The sequence below is a fragment of the Chiloscyllium punctatum genome, chromosome 45 (assembly GCF_047496795.1).
Source record: "Chiloscyllium punctatum isolate Juve2018m chromosome 45, sChiPun1.3, whole genome shotgun sequence".
Classification (NCBI taxonomy): Eukaryota; Metazoa; Chordata; class Chondrichthyes; order Orectolobiformes; family Hemiscylliidae; genus Chiloscyllium; species Chiloscyllium punctatum.
In genome coordinates, this window is record NC_092783.1 from 36,134,000 (window position 1) to 36,157,664 (window position 23,665).

Below are 23,665 nucleotides of genomic sequence, written 5' to 3' on the forward strand. Positions count from 1 at the left end.
CCAGATGAGAGAAAGTGTTGGAGAGTTGATGCGTAACCTCTGAATGTTACAGGTCAGTGCACCAAATGAGGGGTAGATTGGAAAGAATAGAATACAGCTTAGCTTGGGAGAAAGCTAGCTTAGAATAGATGAGGGAAGCAGAGAAATTGAGGTGAGCAAATCAAATGTCTTCTATGTAAGAACTATACAAAATGTGAATCTAAACAAAGCAACAATTGCAAAATGTTTTCAACCATTCACTTCTGTTCACTTCGTTGAAATATTCACTTGATTCTGGTGCACTAATAACCATAAAAATTATAGAGCAGGCTCTATTAATTAGAAAGATTTTTGAAATTAAGCCTCTATCAGGATTCACTCTAAGTGAATCTAAACAAAGCTTTTTTTTAATTCATTAAATTCATGAAGGTCGATTCAGTTCTGCAGAGCAGTCTTTTGGGTCAAAAAGTTAATTCTATTTTACTTTCCATAAATGTTGCCAGATCAATGGAGTTGCTTTAGCACTTTGTTTTTGTGTAGATCTAAAGGCTAAACTCTCACCTGGTTCAATTTTGACCTTCAGTTTGTTGAGTGGATGGTCCTCCCCTGTGTTATCCATATGTTGACGAAGCAGGGCTCTCCCTGTAGCAGCCTCGAGACAAGTATATGCAGCACCTGAGAAATAAAATGTACAGATAGATTAATCTACTAACAATATCTGTAACATCATGCAACAGAGTCTACGTGCAAATAAAATTGGATAGAATTGACAACAAACAATTCAGCAGTTTGACAGGGGCTGGATTTAGGTTTAAAGAGCAAAACTAGGAACAGACAACAATCTTTCAGAGATAAAGAAACTTTCCCTCATACTCTCCTGGAGTGCCACAGGCAGTAACAATGAGAATGCTCATAACTAGTTAGACCCCATCTTTAACAGGATTAAAAACTAAAAACCAATGACTCTGTTTTTAAAAAATCTCCCTTTTCTTTAGGCCCTTCCGCTTCATAAAAATACGAACAAAGATGCATGTACAATTTGTTCACATGCTGTTTGATTCGACACCTTATTATCTGCTATACTTCATAGAAGGCAAACCCTTTCAACAACTTCCCAAACTGAGATGTGATTAACTTCTAGTCAGTTCCTTACCATGAGTCTGTTCAACTTGACAACATCACATTGAAAAATCTCCATTATAAATGTTAGGAGAAGAAACAATTCCCTTCATTGACTCCGTTAGAAAAAAAGTGTTTTAACCCCAAAATCATGAATGACACTAATAAAATTAAGTGACACTTAAGCATTTACATTTTAAATCATATGAAATAAATAAATTTATTTTAAAAACTCTGAAAAAATGTACTGAGGCTCAATACCTCAATTGAGCAGTATACCCAAATGGCATGAAGATGAATAATAAGCATTATCACATTTTATAGAAATCACAATTGGAAGACTGAAATTCTAAATCACTAATGTACACTCTTAAAAGACATACCATAAAGTTCTGTTGAAATTCTCCGCTGAGCATACATTGTAAAACCTTCATTAAGCCAGAAATCTCCCCAGTTGGCATTTGTTACAAGATTGCCAAACCAGCTGTGAGAAATCTCATGGATGATGACATCAGCCAATGAACGATCTCCAGCCAACAGACATGGAGTAACAAACGTAAGACAGGGATTCTCCATCCCACCAAATGGGAAAGACGGAGGCATGAAGAGAAGATCATACCTTAGAATATTACAAGAAACTTGGGGTTATTTATTTTAAACAGATAAAAACATCCCCTAAATGTATCCACACATGATTTTCTCACTATATCATGTCCCAAAACTCATCTTCTCCTCACCAACAATGGCATAAAACATGAATCGTAAATTAGTTCTGCAAATGAAGACTTGAGATAGTCACTGTGGCTGGATGAAGGAATGGATCTGTATCAGAATATGTAACCTATGGAAGAATTGATGAAATTAGGCAGGGACAGAGCTGTATTCTGAAGCTTGCAATCAGTCTCGATGGGCACATCCTGTGATTTTCTCCATTAAGTTTCTTACCCTATACAATAGCTCAAATATGTTACAAAAATAAAATGTACAGGGATCCGCAAAAATCCAGTCTATTGCCAGTTGATAAATCAATTCAGTTACTTGAGTTTATTTTCCACACAGTAGAATAAAAATAGAAGCTTGGAAAACCTCAAATTCAGGCAGCATTGATGGAAAGAAAAAATATATTCAACATTTCAGATTATTGACTTTTTATCAGAACTCATTAACGCAGCTGAGTATTTTCATCATTTTATTTTTATTTCAGACGTTCAGCATCTCCAGAATTTATCTTTCACTTTCTGTACTGCAATCTGCAGTTTCATCTTGGCTTTCTGGAATCTATTCACGAACCTTGCTACTCCCTTGATTTCAAAAGAACAAAAAAAGATTTTTGAAAACCACACCTCAGTGGAGAGCAATTCCCAGAAGCTAGCTCCGTACAGCTGCAAAAACAAAAGAACTTGCGTAACAAACAGACAGTTCACTTTGTAACCTATCACTCTGAATCTGAGAAATGACGTGGCAATCTTTTGGATGTCCCTTTAAAAGACACTGCAGACATTATGGTTCAAAGTTTTATCTTCTAGTAAATGTGTATGTATTTTAAATTTGGCTGCTAGGTTTTGTGCAGCTAAACAACATACAGGCTGAGAGCCATGAGCAATCAAATGGAATTTAGTTTGGGGGCACAGAAACAAGTCATAAAACCACAGAACTTTATGGTGCAGAAGGTGGTGATTCAGCGCCTTGTATCTACACTGGCACTAAGTCCAAAATGTTCAGAGAGCCAATCTGTATTTTTTCTGTAACTCTGCACATTATGATTATTTAAGTACAAACAATGTCTTTTTGAACACTGCAATCGACCCTGCCTCCTCCACACTTGTAGGCACTGCATTCTAGACCTTGGCTTATAACTATTGACTGTGAGAAAAAGCTTTTTCTCACCTTGCATATGCTTCTTTTGCAAAACACTTTAAAAGCATGTGATCTGATTCTCAATTTTACATGTCAGAAGTTCCTCCCTTTTTAGTATGCCCTGACCTCTAATGATTTGGACATACTTCTATCAAATCTCCCCTCAGCCTTCTCCTTAGTCTCAACTTCTCGAATCCAACTTCATAATATGTTAGAGAAAGAAAACGATAATTTTTTTTGATCAGGAAAAGGATCTGCAGCTTATCATGTTCTCAGGACTTCAAATTATTGTTTGCTTCTGAAACGGAAATATTCTAGCCAGGATACTAGGAAATTGCTTTTAATGTTTTCCAATTCATGCCATGGCATCTTTTACACCCACTTGCGCGAACAGATGGAACCTCTGCCTAATCAAAGCAGAAAGATTGCAACTCTGTCATTGCAGCTATCCCAAAAGTACACCAATGAAGGGACTGCCTAGATTGCAAGTTTAAATTCATAACGTGGATTTAAATTCAGAGAAGACTGCCACCAGCCGCAAAACAATAACTTGAAAACAATTTTACGAACTTTGAAAATGAACTTTTTTTGAAAAATAAACCCAGGATCTAGTCAAAGAATATACTTATTATCGTAGATATTTCTCATTCCTTTAAAGTTTTCTTTCCAACACGGTTTTCCAATTCAATTGATCGATGTCAGTGATTGAAACCCTAAATATTAATTACATCTTAAAATGTCAAACTAGAATTTTATTTATAAATTACCAGATTATAATCGATATCAAGGGTGTAGTGGAGACTGTCAATTACAATGAACATGTACATAGTGAACAGATAAGGACAGTAAATTAATGAAATGACCTTAGAAATAGCATGCGCATTGCCGTATATTTCAGCTAATCAAACACAAACAAGTTGTTCTTCAGAATAGCAAAATGTTTAATCATTGCTTAATGAACAATGTCATTGAAAACTGCAGACAATGGAGTTAAAACCTACAATCTAATCTGCAGGGGTTTATGATGGGCATAGTCCTCCTCAATGAAGCAAAGCCAGAAATTGCTGGCTGTTTCAGATCCCTAGAATTTGTAGCTCTGTTTTATTGGTTCTTCAATTAAATCTTTCTTTAGTACCCACTATTCTAGACTGTGCCATTAGGCACAGAGTTGAAGATTTTAAACACCGGGGCATCATGTCAAACACTGACAGCAATAGACACACTGATTTACTGAGATGCATTGCAAAACTAATGTTATACAGATGAGAAAAAAAACTGTCCTCCTGTTTTATGATTTATGCTTATTCAAACAAAGTTGAAGATTCAGTAAGAACCTTATAAAAAGATATTTAAAAGCACAACAAATTCAGTCGGGTCGAGTTTAATAACATAATTGCGAAATAGGCATTTTAAAAATGCCAGTTAGGAGTGGTTCATATTAAAGCTGTACTATGAATGTTACAAAGCACATTAAGAAAAACAAATAAAGAAAATGAAACAGTGGGAGAAGGCAGAGGTTCACATGTGAAAAACTTGAAAGGCAAGAGGAAGACGACAAGAGAGGGCATGCGAGAGTGTATGCAAAAGGCAAAAGAAGTATGAGAAAAATGATGCAATTAAACTTGCATGTCAAAGGTTTGATTCTCTAGTGTTGTAGACAGGAGTTAACATATATGCAGCTGGAATTAGCAAATAGACATTAATTTAGAGAAAGCGAGTTTGTTACTGCAAAGAATAATTCAGTTTGCTTCTTTCAGGCATTAGAAATTTCAATTAGAAAAGACATTTGTTATCAGCGTTTCAGTTAATTTATTGAGAACCTGTGACAAGCAATTTGCTTTTAATGGAAAACACCATAATAAAATGTTTATGTTGGCAGATCCAACATAAAATATGTAATTTTAAGTTAAATGTAAAAGAATTAACAAAAGCAATGACAATGTGAAGCGGGGTTTGTGTGCAGGAACTGTGTGCTTACAAGATTTTTTGAATAAAAGACAGCAGAAAGACTTACCGTCCCCATACATATGGCCCAAATAGCTTTTCACCAACTTTCAAGAAATCTTCAATCACACCATCATATTCTTCTTTAGCAGCTTCTAACAGACTGGGTTCAGTCCAGACACGACTCCTGTCCCAGAAATATGATTACTATCAATATTTTTAAACAGTAAGAATGAAACAATGAAATCTATGCACTTTAGTCAACATAATTCCTCTACTGAGGTGACAGACATTTTCAGTAGATAGAATTGTTTAATTCACTGGAGGAAGCATAATGTCCAGAAAACAAATCCAGATCCTGTTACCACCTCTTATTATATAGTGTGACTACAAGTTGATAGCATTCATTGAATGCTCAAATTTATAGGTAAACCTAAAAAAAAATCTCTTCTTCAGATGTAAACTGAAGACGACCGTGAAAACGATTCAAATACGAAATAGAGAAACATTCAGGCTAATTTATTATTGTACCACGAATGCTATAAAATTTTATAAACAAAACAGAGTAAAAGAGGTGAGAAAGATTGAACCAAAACACATATGGCAGTGTTTAAAAGACTAGGTGCGAGGTGGTACAAGGCCAGAAAGAAAGCAAACAAAAGAATTCAATAAAGACCACCTCCTTTGAGTTACAGTATGAATTCAATATGTGCACAATGTAGAACTGGGCAGACGAGTGTGGATTTGGAGGTGGAAAGGATGCTCATAAATGGGGAAGAAGGGCAAGCAATCAGATCAAGCCCAGAGCTTTGTTTTTAGACACAAAAACACATGACCACATTAGGGAAAACCGGTCTTCAGGCTATCTACAATGAAAAATACGGTCTATTTTTTTGTTCATAGAATGTGTACATTACTAGCTAGACCAACATTTGTTGTCCATTCCTAATTTCACTTGAGAAAGTGATGGTGAGTCAACTTCTTGAATTACCAAAATCTTTGTAGTGCCACAGTACTGTTTGGGACTGAGTTGCAGGGTTTTGAGTGGATAAGCAACAATTTAGTTCTGAGTTAGGATGGTATATAGCTTGGAGGGATGACAATAATGTTTGAAGTTGATTCCATAAGTAAGAGAGCTGTAAATAACACCAAATCACATCCTAGTAAGAAACACAGCTTTGCATCAGGAAGCAAAGCAAACAAAATACATGAACACTGAAACATCACACTGATCCTGTGCTGAGAGCATTACAAAGTTATTTTAATACAAAACTAAATCTTGACTGCACAAGTGAATCAGCACTGAAACTGGAGATGGCAACATGTTGTTGCCAATGTTAATAACGTACGCTTAAAGAGGTGGAGTCATACAGCACCAATCCGACTCTTCAGTCCAACTCATCCACGCTGAGCAGGTTCCCAAACTAAACTAGTCCCATTTGTCTGCATTTGGCCCATATCCTTCTCAACCTTTCCTATTCATGTAACTGCCCAAACGTCTTTTAAATGTTATAACTGTACCTGTATCTAGCAACTTTGGAAAAATGATATGGTCCAATTCATAAAATCGTTTCTTTCATAGTGATTACAGGAAGTGTTGTCCATAAACAGATCAATTTGTTTTACTTACATTTGGTGGTGCTTTAGTGAAGGACCCTGGGATGAAGGGGCTGTCCTATGATGAGAAGCTGTGTAAATTAGATCAATGTTCTCTAGAGTTGAGAAGAGTGAGAAGTGATCTCATTGAAAATGTACAATACACCGAAGGAGCTTGATGGGGTAGGTGCTGAAGGGGCAGTCTTAAAATAAGGGATTAATCATTTGGGACTAAGAAGAGAAATTACTTCACTCAAAAGGTTTGTGTATCTGTTGAATTCTGTATCTCAGAGGCTGGTGGATGCAGTATCACTGAATATATTTAAGGCTGAGATAGACTGTGAGACAGTCTCAGGGAATCAAAAAGGGAAGGGGAGCAGGTGGGGTTGAAACCTAAGATTAGCCAAAATCATGTTAAGTGCTGGAGGTGGTTGATCCGGCTGTGGACTATTCCTGTTTCAGTTTCTACTGTTATGTTGTTATTCCACAAAATTCATTCATCCCCTGATGTGCTCACAAGATCTGGCATATGGACAGGCCTTAACATTGCTAAATGGTCACCCATAAGTATTGACATTTCACTCTATTGGATCCTTTCAGCTTACCACTGGAACATCTGGCACATCACTGGATCAAGCTAGTGAAAGATTCCCCATGTCTACAGATACATATTTCCTATCTTCCTCATGAAAACTAGGAGAGGATGCCAAACATTGGACAAGTGTATGGCTCCTGCAAAGTCCAGAATCTCATTAATGGCAAATACTTGACCACTCGCATAATGAAACCCTGCAACATGTAAAATTACAAGGTTCACTAGACCAATGCATATGTTGCACAATTACCAAGGTACATACAACATAGAAAAATAAAGCGCAAAACAGGCCCTTCGGCCCTCGATGTTGCGCCAACCTGTGAACTAATCTAATCCCAACCCCCCACACTATCTCAACCAAGGACTGTTTAAATGCCCCTAACGTGGATGAGTTAACTACATTGGCAGGCAGGACATTCCAAGCCCTTACCACTCAGAGTAAAGAACCTGGCTCTGACATCTGTCTTAAATCTACCAATCCGCAATTTGCAGCTACGCCTCCTTGTACAATCTGACGTCATCATCCTAGGAAAAAAAGACGCTCAATGTCCACCCTATCTAATCATCTTGTATGTCTCTATTAAATCCCCTTTTAGCTTTCTTCTCTCCAATGAAACAGACCCAAGTGGCTCAGCCTTTCCTTATAAGGCCTTCGTTCCTCTCCTCTGCACCTTTTCCAATGCTTCCACATCCTTCCTGTAATGGGGCAACTAGAACTGTACACAATATTCCAAGTGAGCCCTGACTAGCGTTTTGTACAGTTGCAGCATGACATCATGGCTCCGGAACGCAATTCCTCTACCAATAAAATCTAACACACCGAATGCCTTCTTAACAGCACCATCAACCTGGCTGGCAACTTTCAGGAATTTATGTGCATGGACACCAAGATCCCTCTGCACACCCACATGACTAAGAATCTTTCCATCGACCCAGTATTCTGCCTTTCTGTTATTCTTTCCAAAGTGAATCACCTCACATTTATATGCATTCAACTCCATTTGCCACCTTTCAGCCCAATTCTGCAGTTTACTAAGTTCCCTTGCAACATTCTTCCACACTGTCCACTACTCCACTGACTTTAGTGTCACCTGCAAACTTACTAACCCATCCACCTACGCCTGTGTCTAAGTCATTTATAAAAATGACAAACATCAGAGGTCCCAAAACAGATCCTTGTGGCATACCACTAGTAACCGGACTCCGGGCTGAATATTTTCCATCAACCACCACTTGCTGCCTTCTTTCAGAAAGCCAATTTCTAATCCAAACTGCTAAATCACCCTCAATCCAATGCCTCAGCATTTTCTCCAATAGCCTACCATGTAGAATCTTACCAAAGGCTTTACTGAAGCCCCATGTACACCATGTTAACTGCCCTACCCTCATCCACATGCTTAGTCATCTTCTCAAAAAACTCAATGAGGTTTGTGAGACACTACCTGCCCTTGATGAAACCATGTTGACCATCTCCAATCAAATTGTTGCTCGCTAGATTATAAATCCCATCTCTTATAATGCTTTCCTAAACTTTCCCTACAGACATAAGGTAGAATATTAGGAATAAACTATAGTTCTTTATATTGACAACCCTCTTCTTACCACGCTGCTCCCTTAAATCCTCAGTCTTGTCACTCCAATCTATATTAATTCTTTCAGATTCCTGCCACTTGTAGATAACATTAATGCATCCCTTTTGACAACAGAAGCAATTATAATAAACCAAATGATATAACCATAAGTTCCACAGAAAATGACAGCAGTTTATCAAACTATTCAACATCCTTTCTCATTGTACCCTTTTCTATTGCTGGCCTCTAATCAGAATGTATAGATTGTTAAACGTCTGATCTCATGCTCTAAAAGCCTGTTTTGTATGATAAACAAATTCAACACTTCAGTGTTGAAATGGTGGCATCTCATTGTATTATGGGCATGGTGCTTGATTCAAACGGAACACACACTCCCATTTAAACAACCTTAATAGTCTTCCTTAGTCTAGAAGAGCACACCCAATGACCTGACATGAGACACTACATTCACTCAAATAACCAATTCTAAAAAGGTGGAGGTTTCTCCTAAGCCCAAAGCAAAATAAAAATGCTGCATCCCTTTAAGAACTGCATTCCTCATTTCCCACATACCTGTTGCCATAGCAGTCAGTGCACATGCAAAATGTAGAAACAGAATATTTTAATTAAATGATATTGTCAAATAACACCTGCAGTCCTATAATAAGCCTCATGTTTCATTATATTTGAATGCTTTTATAGAATCAGTGGGCCTTATCACATGACATAACAGGAAACAAATACAATCATAATTCACTTTATTGGTCATAGGTACAAAAAAAAGACAACTGGACTAAAGGAATACTGCAAGGAATTTTTTTTTGGACATAATTTTGAAAAACAAAAACTGCTTAGTCTTTTTGCATTCGTCATTGACAGTGAAAAGCTAGGAATTTATCCCTTCATTATGAATTACTTCTTGTAATAAATGTGATATCCTGTTCAGCAGAAGGGAAAGAACTTTCATTTTGACACTGTCAGAAATTAAGTTGTATGTTAACTGTTACATACTGGCAAAAAAAAAACAAAATGATTTCTCTGCACTTTTAAACTCCATTGTGAGTGCTACAGAATCATACAATCCCGACAGTGCAGAAAGAGGCTATTCAGTCCATCGAGTCTGCACGGACCTTCCAAACAGCACGCCACGCAGATCCAACCATCTCCATAATCCCACATAGGATTTTTAAACCATGGCTAACTTACATAACTAGCACACCCCTGAATATTTTAGGGCAATTTATTTTTAACACGGTCAATCCACCTATCCTGCACATCTTTGGCCTATGGAGCACCCAGAGGTCTCCACGCCAACATTTATCCAATGCTACAATTGAACCTGGTTGCCTGGCACTGTGAGGCAGCAGTACTAAACACTGTGCTACCGTGCCAAAGAGAAGTTTGAAAAGTTTTGGTGACAAGGAATCACTTTTGATAATCTGTCATGAAATGCACATTTCTGGGTCATTTCAAATGGATGGAATTTTTTGACTTGAAGTTATTTGAAGCTTCAGTTTCTGTTTACTTCCTATCTACTTTTGCAGACCAATCCATTTGGACAAAATCAAAGTGATCCAGTATTTCAACATTTAACGAAGTCTATGCATGTAATACATAGGACAAAGTCCATATTTACAATATAACATGGCTTGGCTAGATTACGTTCATGCATCAGTTAACATGACCCCACATGCCAGCAAACAAATGGCAATAAAGCAGGATAGTAACATTTGTTATGTCAGTAAAATGTTCAACTATTACAGATAAACATAGGAAACAGGTTTTTTTAAGTTTTTTGTAGAAATGTTATGTTCTGTATTCCTGTAGCTTTGAGCCAAACTCGAGAAGACTCCACTCCCATACAGTGAAACCAGCATTCTCTCCTCGCTCCCGCACCCCCTATCTCTGTTTCGTCTCCGTTGCCCCAACCCCTGCTTCCCCCAACTCACTTACTCATGCCCTCTGTACTCCCATCCACCTCACTCAACCACTCCTCCATCTTCCCCACTATCTCTAGGTTGCTCAGATGTGGGAGAGCTGGACTAGGCAGAAGTGGCTGTCACTTGCTAAGAGCAAGTAGCATTGTGATTGGTTGCTTTTAAAACATCTTGTCAAATTTAACTGACTTGTTTGGAGTAAGCTGCTTATGACAAATCAGGCATCTTCTTGGATTTTCAATCAGGCTGGGCAAAAAAAAAGTCCAACATTAACAATTCCAATTTCTTTTACCTAGATTGTGCAGAAACTCATAAGGATGTGTGATGTCAGGAGCAGCTTACTTGAAGTGACCATTAGTGAATCGAACAAGTCACTTCTTGCTTTAAACATTAAATTCAGAAACAAGAGTTCAAATAGCAGATTTCTAATTTCCCAATGTTGGAATTCACCACTTGGTAAAAACGTCTCATCCTTGAAACTCTAGCCACTACAAAATAGCTAGACAGAGGATGAGCTCACCTTGGTCCAACATCAGCAGAGACAATGTCACCAACTGCTAAAGCAACAAGATATGAAGGAATTGGGTGTTGCATTTTGAAGTGGAATATGTTTTCCTCTTCATCGTGATCCCAGTTAGTTGCACTCATAACTGCTGTAAAGCCTTTAGGAACCTAAAAGATAAGTGACAGTAATATTAAACATTCACACATTGTCCAAGAGAAATATTTCTATTTCTTATCCCGAAATTACAAGACTAATAGATCGTCACTTAGTCAGGCTAGATTCATCTCACATTCGTTGTGAATAGAAGGTATACTTCAGTAACTGGGCACACTGCCAGACCATTGGCAATGTTAATGTTACACTTCAGGACGGAAACAATCAACATGTGGAAGGACTAGAGCATGGGATCTGGCATTTGTTAATAGTGTCTGGCCTCAATGCTGGTGTTGTAGTTTTTTTTACTGCCTACTACAGAAAGCAAAATTATGATTTTTTTGGATATATAAATATTGAATTAATCAATCCAATAAATAATCAAACCGAGATTAATGTGTGCGCACGTGTCTTCTGTGCTTTTGAAATGGTGTAAGCTGAATATTCAGTCTGTGAAGACAACTGCAATTCTATTTGGTTTTTAAATTCCTGGATTCCAAACTGCAGTGCAGGCACAATCATAAATTTGTTCAGGCCTGACAACATCATTCATGCACTCTTTATCTGGTTGAATATACAAAAGTCTTTTTCATTCCAACGTCACTGTGTCACTTCATCAAATTTATATATTGTGTAGCAATTGATGTATCTGAATATTTAACGACTATAACTATAGTTGGTTTATCATTTCCCATGGTCATCAGCTTAAAATCTGCTATTCAGAGGAAATCTTAAAGCAGACATTTTGAGTAGATTCTACCCTTCGCTGTCACGAAGCTTGTTTCAATAAAAGGTATGGAATGGACAGCAATCAGTAAATATTCCAAATCATGGCATCATTGAAAGAAAAAAGATTACACCAATAACATGTTCAATGTATCCCTCATATCAGCAGTTTCTCAGTGTTAAAACAGTGAATTAAAAAAGAAAAAAAAATCAAAATTCCCAGTTGGCAACATGTAAAATCATGTAGTGGTTAGCACTGCTGCCTCACACCACTAGGGTCCCAAGTTCGATTCCAGCCTTGGGCAACTGTCCGTGTGGAGTTTGCACATTCTCCCTTTGTGTGTGTGGGTTTCCTCCGGGTGCTCCAGTTTCCTCCCACAGTCCAAAGATATGCAGGTCAGATGAATTGGCCATGCTAAATTGCCCGTAGTAGTAGGTGCATTAGTCAGAGGGAAATGAGAATGGATGGGTTACTCTTCAGAGGGTCGGTGTGGACTGGTTGGGCCGAAGGGCCTGTTTCCATACTGTAGGGTAAACTAATCTAAAAAAAAACTCCTTGAATCATTAATCACTTGTTTTAAGAGGTCAAATTGTATCACTCTAGAGTAAGATTACTCAATGTTTTCATTTTGAAAATTACACACAGGCCTTCACAGTAATATCAAATTATTTGAGAATTCTGTCTGGGTATCTTTCTGCAGTTTTCAACCCTCTTTATCTGAGCTTAGTTAAATTTAGAGGAAAAGTTAATATGTAGGTCTTACCTTAATGGAGGCTGAATAAGAACTCTTAACTGCAGGGGTATCAAAACAAGGGAAGAAGGACCTGTTCAAGACAGCCTGGCCTTGAGTGAAGAGGTATGGCTTGACTTTTCCTGCTGTCTGTTCTGGGTCCAGCCAAACAACCTAACAAAAATAATGCAATAACAAGCTATATTCATACAGAAACAGAGCATTTTACCTGCACGGCAGCAGAGTATGTGCACTTCCTGGCTGGGGTGTGGAAGAAGGGGAAAAAAAGACCTATTCAGCACAGGAAAGCCAGACGTATATAGAAAAGCTTTCTCTTTGTTGGCAGTTTGTACTGGATGAAGCCAGGAAATCTGGAGTGGCAAAATGCAAAGAAATAACTTTTACATTAGAAAAATACTGCCAAAATACTGTGGAATATAGACTTCAGCTTTTAGCAATATTGTTCATGGCAATTTGAGTATAGCTATAGTTAAAACGACTGTATACTGGCTACATTTCAACAAGTACTTAAAGTACTTTGGGACAATCCAATTTGTGAAAGGTGTGGTCGAAATACAATTAGTCCTCTTCCTTTTTAAAATTTCCACTGCTTTTTTTACTAATTGGTTACATTTGGACCTACTGTAATGTAGGAATTTCCTACTCCAATCAACGTCTGCCAAGTTTCAATCATCAACGATCAATCAATTGGTCACCAATAACACCCAGAGTGATCAATGTTAACTTCAACGCTTGAACTATTAAATACAACTATTCGAACTGGTCTTTTAAAAAAATGTCTTCAGTTCATCCCACTCATCTTCACTAATAAAGAATGAGGGGTTGGTAAACTCAGATTGCTAGATGGCAGAATAAAGCCAGTAGTGTGCGTTCAATCCCTGCACTGTCAGTTGTAGTTGACAGAGGCCTACTTCCTCACCTCAGCCAACATGTAGAGCAGTTACTCTCCAAGCTGTGCATAAGTTATATGTCTCTAATGAAGAGAGATGCCTATGGTCCTTTCAATAAGGCAATGTCATAACTTAAAAAAGTTTAGTTCCTCTTTAATTTCAGAAACAGCCTACAAAACAAAAATTCTTAACTATGATCATAATTGCCTTAGAAAGGCTGTCAGATCAGCAATGAGAACCTCTCCCCCCCGCCCCCGCCCCCACCACCACCCATTTAATAGTGTGATCAGTAACTGCATACAAGTTTAACATCAAACCAGGAAAACCTGTTCTCTTGTGCCCTCTGCTAGCTTCTAAGCAGCTGCCATTACAGAATAACGCAAAGATGCATATCTTATTGGCAGAGGTCAGAAATAGGAAGGGTGCGGAAACAATGTTGGTGCTGTACTACAGGCCTTCCAACAGTGAATGTGAGATAAAGGTACAAGTATGTAAACAGATCATGGAAAGATGTGGGAGCAACAGGGTGGTAGTGATGGGAGATTTTAATTTTCCTAAAATTGACTGGGATTCCAAAAGACCATAAGACATAGGAGTGGAAGTAAGGCCATTCGGCCCATCGAGTCCACTTCGCCATTCGATCATGGCTGCTGGGCACTTCAACTCCACTTACCCGCATTCTCCCCGTAGCCCTCAATTCCCCGAGACAACAAGAATCTATCAATCTCTGCCTTGAAGACATTTAGCGTCCCGGCCTCCACTGCACTCTGCGGCAATGAATTCCACAGGCCCACCACTCTCTGGCTGAAGAAATGTCTCCGCATTTCTCTTCTGAATTTACCCCCTCTAATTCTAAGGCTGTGCCCACGGGTCCTAGTCTCCTCACCTAACGGAAACAATTTCCTAGCATCCACCCTTTCCAAGCCATGTATTATCTTGTACGTCACTATTAAGTCTCCCCTTAATCTTCTAAACTCCAATGAATACAATCCCAAGATCCTCAGCCGTTCCTCATATGTTAGACCTACCATTCCAGGGATCATCCGTGTGAATCTCCGCTGGACACGTTCCAGTGCCCGTATGTCCTTCCTGAGGTGTGGGGACCAAAACTGGACACAGTACTCCAAATGGGGCCTAACCAGAGCTTTATAAAGTCTCAGTAGCACAATGGTGTTTTTATATTCCAACCCTCTTGAGATAAGTGACAACATCGTATTCGCTTTCTTAATCACAGACTCAAACTGCATGTTGACCTTTAGAGAATCCTCGACTAGCACTCCCAGATCCCTTTGTACTTTGGCTTTACGAATGTTCTCACCATTTAGAAAGTAGTCTGTGCTTTTATTCTTTTTGCCAAAGTGCAAGACCTCGCATTTGTTCACGTTGAATTCCATCAGCCATTTCCTGGACCACTCTCCCAAACTGTCTAGATCCTTCTGCAGCCTCCCCACTTCCTCAGTACTACCTGCCTGTCCACCTATCTTCGTATCATCTGCAAACTTCGCTAGAATGCCCCCAGTCCCTTCATCCAGATCATTAATATAGAATGCAAACAGCTGTGGCCCCAACACTGAACCCTGCGGGACACCGCTCGTCACCGGCTGCCATTCTGAAAAAGAACCTTTTATCCCAACTCTCTGCCTTCTGTCAGACAGCCAATCCTCAATCCATCCCAGTAGCTCACCTCGAACACCGTGGGCCCTCACCTTGCTCAGCAGCCTCCCGTGTGGCACCTTATCAAAGGCCTTTTGGAAGTCTAGATAGACCACATCCACTGGGTTTCCCTGATCTAACCTACTTGTCACCTCTTCAAAGAATACCAACAAGTTTGTCAGGCATGACCTCCCCTGAGTAAATCCATGTTGACTTGTTCTAATCAGACTCTGCTGTTCTAAGAATTTAGAAATCTCATCCTTAATGATGGATTCTAGAATTTTACCAACAACCGAGGTTAGGCTAATTGGCCTATAATTTTCCATCTTTTGTCTTGATCCTTTCTAGAACAATGGGGTTACAACCGCGATCTTCCAATCATCCAGGACTTTCCGTGACTCCAGTGACTCTTGAAAGATCTCAACCAACGCCTCCGCTATTTCCTCAGCCACCTCTCTCAAAACTCTAGGATGTATCCCATCGGGGCCAGGAGATTTATCAATTTTAAGACTTTTTAGCTTTTCCAGCACTATCTCTTTTGTAATGACAACCATACTCAACTCAGCCCCCTGACTCCCTTTAATTGTTGGGATATTACTCCTGTCTTCCACTGTGAAAACTGACGCAAAGTACTTGTTAAGTTCTCCTGCTATTTCCTTATCTCCCATCACTAGGCTTCCAGCATCAGTTTGAAGTGGCTCAATGTCTACTTTTGTCTGTTGTTTGTTTCTTATGTATTGAAAGAAACATTTACTATCATTTCTAATATTACTGGCTAGCCTACCTTCATATTTGATCCTCTCCTTTCTTATTACTCTCTTTGTTATCCTCTGTTTGTTTTTGTAGCCTTCCCAATCTTCTGATTTCCCACTGCTCTTGGCCACTTTATAGGATCTCTCTTTTTCTTTAATACATTTAATACGTTTCCTGACTTCCTTTGTCTGTCTACTCCCTCCCTGGATAATCTCTCTTTTCTTGGGGATGAACCTCTGTACAGTGTCCTTAATTATACCCACAAACTCCTGCCATTTTTGCTCTACTGTCTTCCCCGCAAGCCTCTGCTTCCAGTCTATTTTTGTCAGTTCCGCTCTCATGCCCTCATAATTACCTTTATTTAACTGTAACACCATTACATCCGATTTTGCCTTCTCTCTTTCAAACTGCAGACTAAACTCTACCATATTATGATCGCTGCTTGCTAAGGGTTCCCTTACTTTAAGATCTTTTATAAAGTCTGGTTCATTGCAAAGCACTAGGTACAGAATAGCTTGCTCCCTTGTGGGCTCCATGACAAGCTGTTCCAAAAAGCCATCCTGTAAGCATTCCATGAATTCCCTCTCTTTGGATCCACTGGCAACATTATTTACCCAGTCCACCTGCATATTGAAGTCTCCCATGATCACCGTGACCTTGCCTTTCTGACATGCCTTCTCTATTTCCCGGTACATGTCGCGTGCCTGCTCCTGACCACTGTTAGGAGGTCTGTACACTACTCCAATTATGGTTTTTTTGCCTTTGTGGTTCCTCAATTCCACCCACACAGACTCCACATCATCTGACGCTATGTCATTCAGTGCCATAGATTTAATATTGTTCTTAACTAACAAGGCAACCCCACCCCCTCTGCCGACCTCCCTGTCTTTTCGATAAGTTGAAAATCCTTGGAGGTTTAACTGCCAGTCCTGACCCCTTGTAACCAAGTCTCTGTGATGCCTACCACATCAAAATCATTCACTACGATCTGTGCCATTAGTTCATCTGCTTTGTTATGAATGCTACGCGCATTCAGGTAAAGCACCTTAATGCTAACTTTCTTATCATAAGAGATATTGGAAGTCATATGATTCACTTAGTGTTAGAAGTCTAGATGGAGCAGAACTTATAACAAGCATCCAGGAAGGTTTTCTAGAATAGTATGTAAATAGTCGAACTCGGGAAGGAGCCATACTGGACCTGGTGTTGGATAATGAGCCCAGTCAGGTGGTTGAAGTTTCAGTAGGGAATTACTTTGGGAATAGTGATCATAATTCCATAAAAGTTTTAGAATACTCATGGACAAAGACGAGAGTGGCCCTAAAGGAATAGTGTTAAATTGGGGAAGGCTAACTATACCAAAATTTGACACGAGCTGGAGAATGTAGATTGGAAGCAGCTGATTGAAGGTAAATCCACATTCGACATATGGGAGGCTTTTAAAGAGAGGTTGATTAGAGTCCAGAAGAGGTATGCTTCTGTGAAAAGGAGGGATTGAAATGGCAAGGTTAGGGAACTGTGGATGGCAGGTGAAATTGAGGGACTGGCTAAGAGGAAAAAGGATGAGTGTATAAGGTCAAGGCTGAAGACAGACAAAACTTTGGAAGAACATCGGGAATGGAGGACCAATCTGAAACGAGGAAGAAAGACGGCTAAAAGGAGTCACGAGATATCTTTAGCAGATAGGATTAAGGAAATTCCCAAAGCCTTTTTCTCACATATAAGGAGCAAGAAGGTAACGAGAGAAAGGGTTGCCCACTCAAGGACAGAGGAGGAAAGTTATGCGTGGAGTCAGAGAAAACGGGTGAGATTCTTAATAAGTACTTGGCATCAGTATTCACAGAGAGGGACAGAACAGATGTTGAGGTTAGGGATAGCAGTTTGATTACTCTAGGTCAAGTCGGCATAAGGACAGAGGAAGTGTTGTGTATTCTAAAAGGCATTAAGATAGACAAGTCCTCAGGTCCGGATGGGATCTACCCAGGTTACTGAAGGAAGCGAGACGGGAAATAGCTGGGGCTTTAACATATCGCTTTGCAGCATCCTTATACATGGGTGAGGTCCCGGAGGACTGGAGAATTGCTGATGTTGTCCCCTTGTTAAAGAAGGGTAAGTTTCTCAAAATGGAGAGCTGTGACCAGTGGTGTTACTGCTGTTTGTGATATATTATATATGATTTGGAGGAAGGTATCGGTTGATGATAATCAAGTTTGCAGATGACACCAAGATTGGCGGAGTAGGAGATAAAGAAGAGGGCTGTCAGAGAATACAGTAGAGTATAAATAGATTGGAGAGATGGGCAGACAAAAGGCAGATGGAGCTCAATCTGGGCAAATGCGAGGTGATGCATTTTGGAAGATCAAATTCAAGTGCGAAATATACTGTAAACAAAAACATCCTGGGGAAAATGGATGTACAGAGAGATCTGGGCGTTCAGGTCCATTGTTCCCTGAAGGTGGCAACGCAGGTCAGTAAAGTGGTCAAGAAGGCATACGCATGCTTTCCTTCACTGGATGGGGTATTGAGTACAAGAGTTGGCAGGTCATGTTACAGTTGTATAGGACTTTGGTTCAGCTGCATTTGGAATACTGTATACAGTTCTGGTCACCAAACTATCAAAAGGATGTGGATGCTATGGAGAGGGTGCAGAGGAGGTTCACCAGGATGTTGTCTGGTATGGAGGGCATTAGCTATGAAGACAGATTGAATACATTAGAATTATTTTCATTAGAAAAATGGAGGTGGGTGGGGGGGGGGGGGGCGGGGAACCTGATTGAGGTCTACAAAATCATGAGAGGTATAGACAGGGTGGATAGCAAGCAGCTTTTTTCCCCCCACAGTGGGAGGGTTCAATTACTAGAGGTCACGAGTTCAAAGTGAGTGGAAAAACTTTAGGGGAGATATTCATGGAAAGTTCTTTACGCAGAGGGGGAGGAGACCTGGAATGCATTGCCATCAGAGGTGGGAGAAGCAGGAACAATAGCATCATTTAAGATGTATCTAGACAGAAATATGAATGGGCAGGGAGCAGAGGGATACAGATCTTTAGGAAATAGGCGGCAGGCTGAGATAGAGGATCTGCATCGGCACAGACTTGGAGGGCCGAAGGGCATGTTCCTGTGCTGTAAGTTTCTTTGTTCTTTATATGCTAAATTAATTTGGCTGATTCTTACAAAACATCAGATTTCCATACTTACCTATATTCAGACATGAAAAGCTTAATAAAAAGTCCCAAAGTTTTTGCCATTATGCTCCTAACATACAAATATTTAATAATTTCTGAAATTTCTCTCCCTGATATTATATTTAAAATAATTCAATTAATGCCCATAATAAAGTCACAGCATAGAAATTCAGACAAACAATTTAATTTAGTAATCAATAGTGCAATTTCAGTACCAAAGTTTACTCAACTGGTTTCGAAGTTTACAGGGATAAGCAGAAAAAGAAGTGGGTGGCGCACATGTTCATGAAGTGCAGGGGTAAATATTGGAGAAGTGTAGATGAACAGAAATTTGATATTTTCATTCACTACTTTTTAGGACTCTATGCAATCCTTCCTCCAGATCAACCTTGTAGTGAAGCAGAGATCATGATAGAATAAAATTGCATTTGATCTGCGGAAGAGCAGATTTGTTGAATGGAGTGTTTCTTTTCTCATGCCATGTTTAAAGCTTTCATTTGTATCTGTATTTTGAATGCAAAGCAATGTTTTTGGATCCGTTTAGACTTCATACAACTATATGAAAATATGTTCATTCCAAACTTTTAACACAGTCACGGGGAAATTATCTTACTACATTTTTGACAACTATACAAGAAATTTAAAGGGAAAAATTACTCATTAGATAAATTTAACATAACAGGCATATTTCCTCTAAAACTAAAAAAACTACAATAATCAGAAAACATGCTGAGCTTTGTATCTGTGTTAGATGTTATAACAAATCTGATCTTAGATCCTGAGCTAGGCTTGGAAATACGAATTTTGAAAGTGGAATAAAAATTTTAATCTTTGAGAAGGATTGCAAAGATCCATTAAGTGATGTGGTTTCTGGACTCCAACCAAAGAACTTTTAAAATGAAACACGTCAGTATCACATGCCGGGCACATGACAATAACATTTTTTTAAAAACTGAAATTATCCAAACTACGATTAGTCCAAATCAAAACAGTATTTGTTCAATTAATGCCACACAAAATAATTTTTAAAAACAGGCTTGATTTTCCAGGAATTACCATTATAGTCAGATTGCCACTCCACCCCTGATATTTTAAGGCAAGAAAAAGTCTCTGCATTTCTAGTGACAGATTTTAATTGAATCCTATTGTGTCTCCATGGTGCAGGATAGTTGGCTTAGTAGTCACATCATACTCCATGAATTCTGATACTACTCAGGGGACCCCAAAAAGAATGAATGTGTTCTGACAGCAATGCTTAAATTGAAAGTCTTACCAATCCAGTATGTAAAACAGCCAGTTCAATTTTGCAGTCATTGTCCTTTGTGCGTAAACTAGGCCAGTGGTTTGATAAGAATTGGTGAAAGAATCACTTGCTAACCATAATCTTAAATGTAATGTTGTAAACTCCTTGTTATGTACATTTCTAATTGCAAAATTAATCAGTGTTTTGTCAAAAGGAACTTGCCAGGGCCATAATTCAGTCAACATTAAATATGGAAACATTCACCTGAAAGTTGTGGGGTTCAGTAGCTTACCCGCTGAATAGAACATTGCCATGCCCTTAAGTATTTTTAATCAACCTACTCAGACATGCCAAGCGACATTTGCCCTTTCAGAGTAAAGTTGACTCAGTGGCTCTTGTTAGAAACACACTTATAGTCCAACAATACCCACGAGTCATCAAATAGCTGAGCTTTTCAGAACTTCCAGGCCCATACATCTGTCCTGTTCAGTTTATTATCTTGCTTGAACTGGAAAATCACCAAGCTAGTGTACACTATTGCTGCCATCAGGACACTGCTCAACTCTAGCATGGCCAAAGTTCAGACCTGACCAACAGCACTAGGCTTTTTCTCATATTATTTCTTGGACCCTACAAAGAGCATTTTCAGAACCAAATATCAGAAGCACTAATGTTTTGTTGCTCATTTGTGAGCAAATCAATTCCATTTGATGAGTTACAGAATGACATCCGTTCGCACCCTTTTCTTTTCAGCAGCCTAGGTTACAAGGAAGAGAGGGGATAGAGGGAGAGAAAATAAAGCAAAGAAATTATTCATAAGCCAAGAAACAGTTAAGTGCTAAATGGGTGCTAACAGGAAGTGAAATTAGTTGAAAGGCAGTATCTGCTGACACTGGACCTGCGGTGCACCTGCCCATGGCTACAGTGACTTTCAACATCAATGAGTCATGCGCAATGTCTGCAGTTCACATGTGCAGAATGGAAGTGGAAGTGAAATGGAAATCAAATGGGGCTTAGCAGGGGTGGGAACAGAGAGAGAAAGAATAGGGGAAGACAGAAAAATGTAAAGTTTGTTCTCATCATCCCCCCAATCCTAATGTCTTGCCCCTACCCTGATCTCTCCTACCCACCCGCATGGGGGATATTATGCATGTTTCCTGGTGAAAATTAGTTGGCTGTGCTAAGAACAAACTATACAGAACAGGACTTGGAGGTGGGTAATGAACACAGAGGAAGGTGTTCACATTGAAATTGTTAAACTCAACGATGAGTCCTGAAGGCTATTAAGGTACCTAGGCAGAAGATATGGTACTCCTCTGTCTTGTGTTGAGCCTTGCTGTAGCAGGTCTGAGACAGAAATGTTGGTGAAGGAACACGGTGTGTTGAAGAGGCAACTGGAAACTCTTCCTCAACTCCCAAGACCTCCCCACACCCCCTTCCTATACAATCACTGAAGGTGCAGTACTTGCCTGTTTACCTCCTCCCTCCTCATTATCAATTGCTCTAGACACACCTTCCAGGTGAAACAGTGATTTACCTGCACTTCATCAATCAAGACTATTGTATTTACTCATAATATGGACTTCTCTGATTGGGAGATGAAATGGTGAATGGATAACCACTGTGCAGAACTTCCAAGTGTGTCTACAAGAACGACCCTCAGCTTCCGGTTGCCTATCACTTCAACACACTGCGCTCCCAGGCCAACATTTCTGACTAGACCCTGCTGCAGTGCTCCAGCAAGGCCCAGAGCAAGCTGGAAGAACAGCATCACAGTTTCCATCTTGGGACCTTCAAGTCTAAATTTCCAGTATGAGTCATAGAGATGTACAGCATGGAAACAGACCCTTCTTTATCATATTGTTACACACATCACAGGCCCTGTCATCACATGGGTTGCTTTCAGTTCAGCCAACCCACTTCCCCATACTTACGTTGTTTTCCTTCCTTGGCTTACTATCCATCCCTTTTGCTGTTCTCTTTCTTTCTGGGTTTCTATTTCCAACTATCCCATTCTCCACTCTCTTTCTCTCCATCCCCCTACCCCTTCTGCAAATCTACCATTTTGTCCTAGCTATCAATTCTAAAGAAGGGTCACTGCACCCAAAATGTTAATGCTGTTTTCTCTCTCCAGATTTTGCTAAAGCTGCAGAGTTTCTCCAGCAGCTGTTACTGCTGCAGATTTCCAGGGTTTTGTTTTGACAGCTCGGTGCGATATTTGCGGACAGAACGTAGGTTTTCCGCAAAGTGGTCCCCAGTCTGCGTTTCGTCTCCCCAAAGTACAGCAGACCCCACACTGTAAGGTCGTGAGCAGCGAATAAGCAGATTGCAATGAATAAGAGTGCAGCCAAGAGAAAAGGGTGATCTGCACGTTAACTCCCTCTAACATCCTTCAATGCTCAGAGCAATCAGTGCCAACAAAATTAGTGAGCATTGCTTCAATGCTAAGGAAAACATACCATTTATTTCCAACCTAAAAGGGAGCAGGAACTCACCCCGGGTCCATCGGTGGCCGTATAGTCAATGACCACTTGCAGCTGGTCACCACTTTGGCACGGGCGGGGTAAGGTGAGCACCAGGGTGCAGCCATAGCTGGTGAAGGGTTGGACCTTGTGGCACACGGGCTGGAGCGGGCCTTCTGGGTCACCACAGCGCACCGACACCGACTGCACACCGACACTGGAGTGAGAGTCCAGGCAGAGCTCCTGACCCCCGCCCTCAGGCCGGACACAGCTCAGATCCAACACCTCCCGACCCTGCAGCTGCCTCCGCTCGAAATCCACCTGCAGCTCCAGGTGGAAATGCCGGACACGAAAGTGTCGATAGCTGGAGGATGTGGCAGTGTCCGAGCTCTGATCCAGCACCTTCTCAGTCGCCATGATGCTCTCTTTGGCGAGAAGTGGCGAAGGCGAAGGCGCATGCGCTGACAGCAGCGGCACGCCCCCTTCCAGCGTAGCCCCGCCCCTCTATAGGCTTCCTCCCCATCACTCTGGTCCCTCAGTGCAGACTGCCTCCCTCACTGCTCTCCTCCCCGTCTCTCTGGTCTCTCTCGGTGCAGGCTGTCTCCCTCACTGCTCTCCTCCCCGTCTCTCTGGTCTCTCTCGGTGCAGGCTGCCTCCCTCACTGCTCTCCTCCCCATCACTCTGGTCCCTCAGTGCAGACTGCCTCCCTCACTGCTCTCCTCCCCGTCTCTCTGGTCTCTCTCGGT

The 23,665-nt window shown here is 40.2% G+C and overlaps 1 protein-coding gene across 1 annotated transcript in view; it reads right to left on the minus strand.

The window, feature by feature from the left end:
- Positions 1–23,365, minus strand: part of rnpep (arginyl aminopeptidase (aminopeptidase B)) — a 38,352-nt gene extending 14,987 nt beyond the window's left edge. The window contains exons 1-6 of the mRNA XM_072563546.1: positions 22,953–23,365; positions 12,747–12,887; positions 11,119–11,270; positions 4,970–5,086; positions 1,482–1,717; positions 541–654 (exon numbers count right to left, since the gene is read on the minus strand). Of these exons, the coding sequence (XP_072419647.1) occupies positions 541–654; positions 1,482–1,717; positions 4,970–5,086; positions 11,119–11,270; positions 12,747–12,887; positions 22,953–23,336 (1,144 nt within the window). The 5' untranslated portion in view covers positions 23,337–23,365. The remainder of the gene's footprint in view (positions 1–540; positions 655–1,481; positions 1,718–4,969; positions 5,087–11,118; positions 11,271–12,746; positions 12,888–22,952) is intronic.
- Positions 23,366–23,665: the final 300 nt, after the last annotated feature.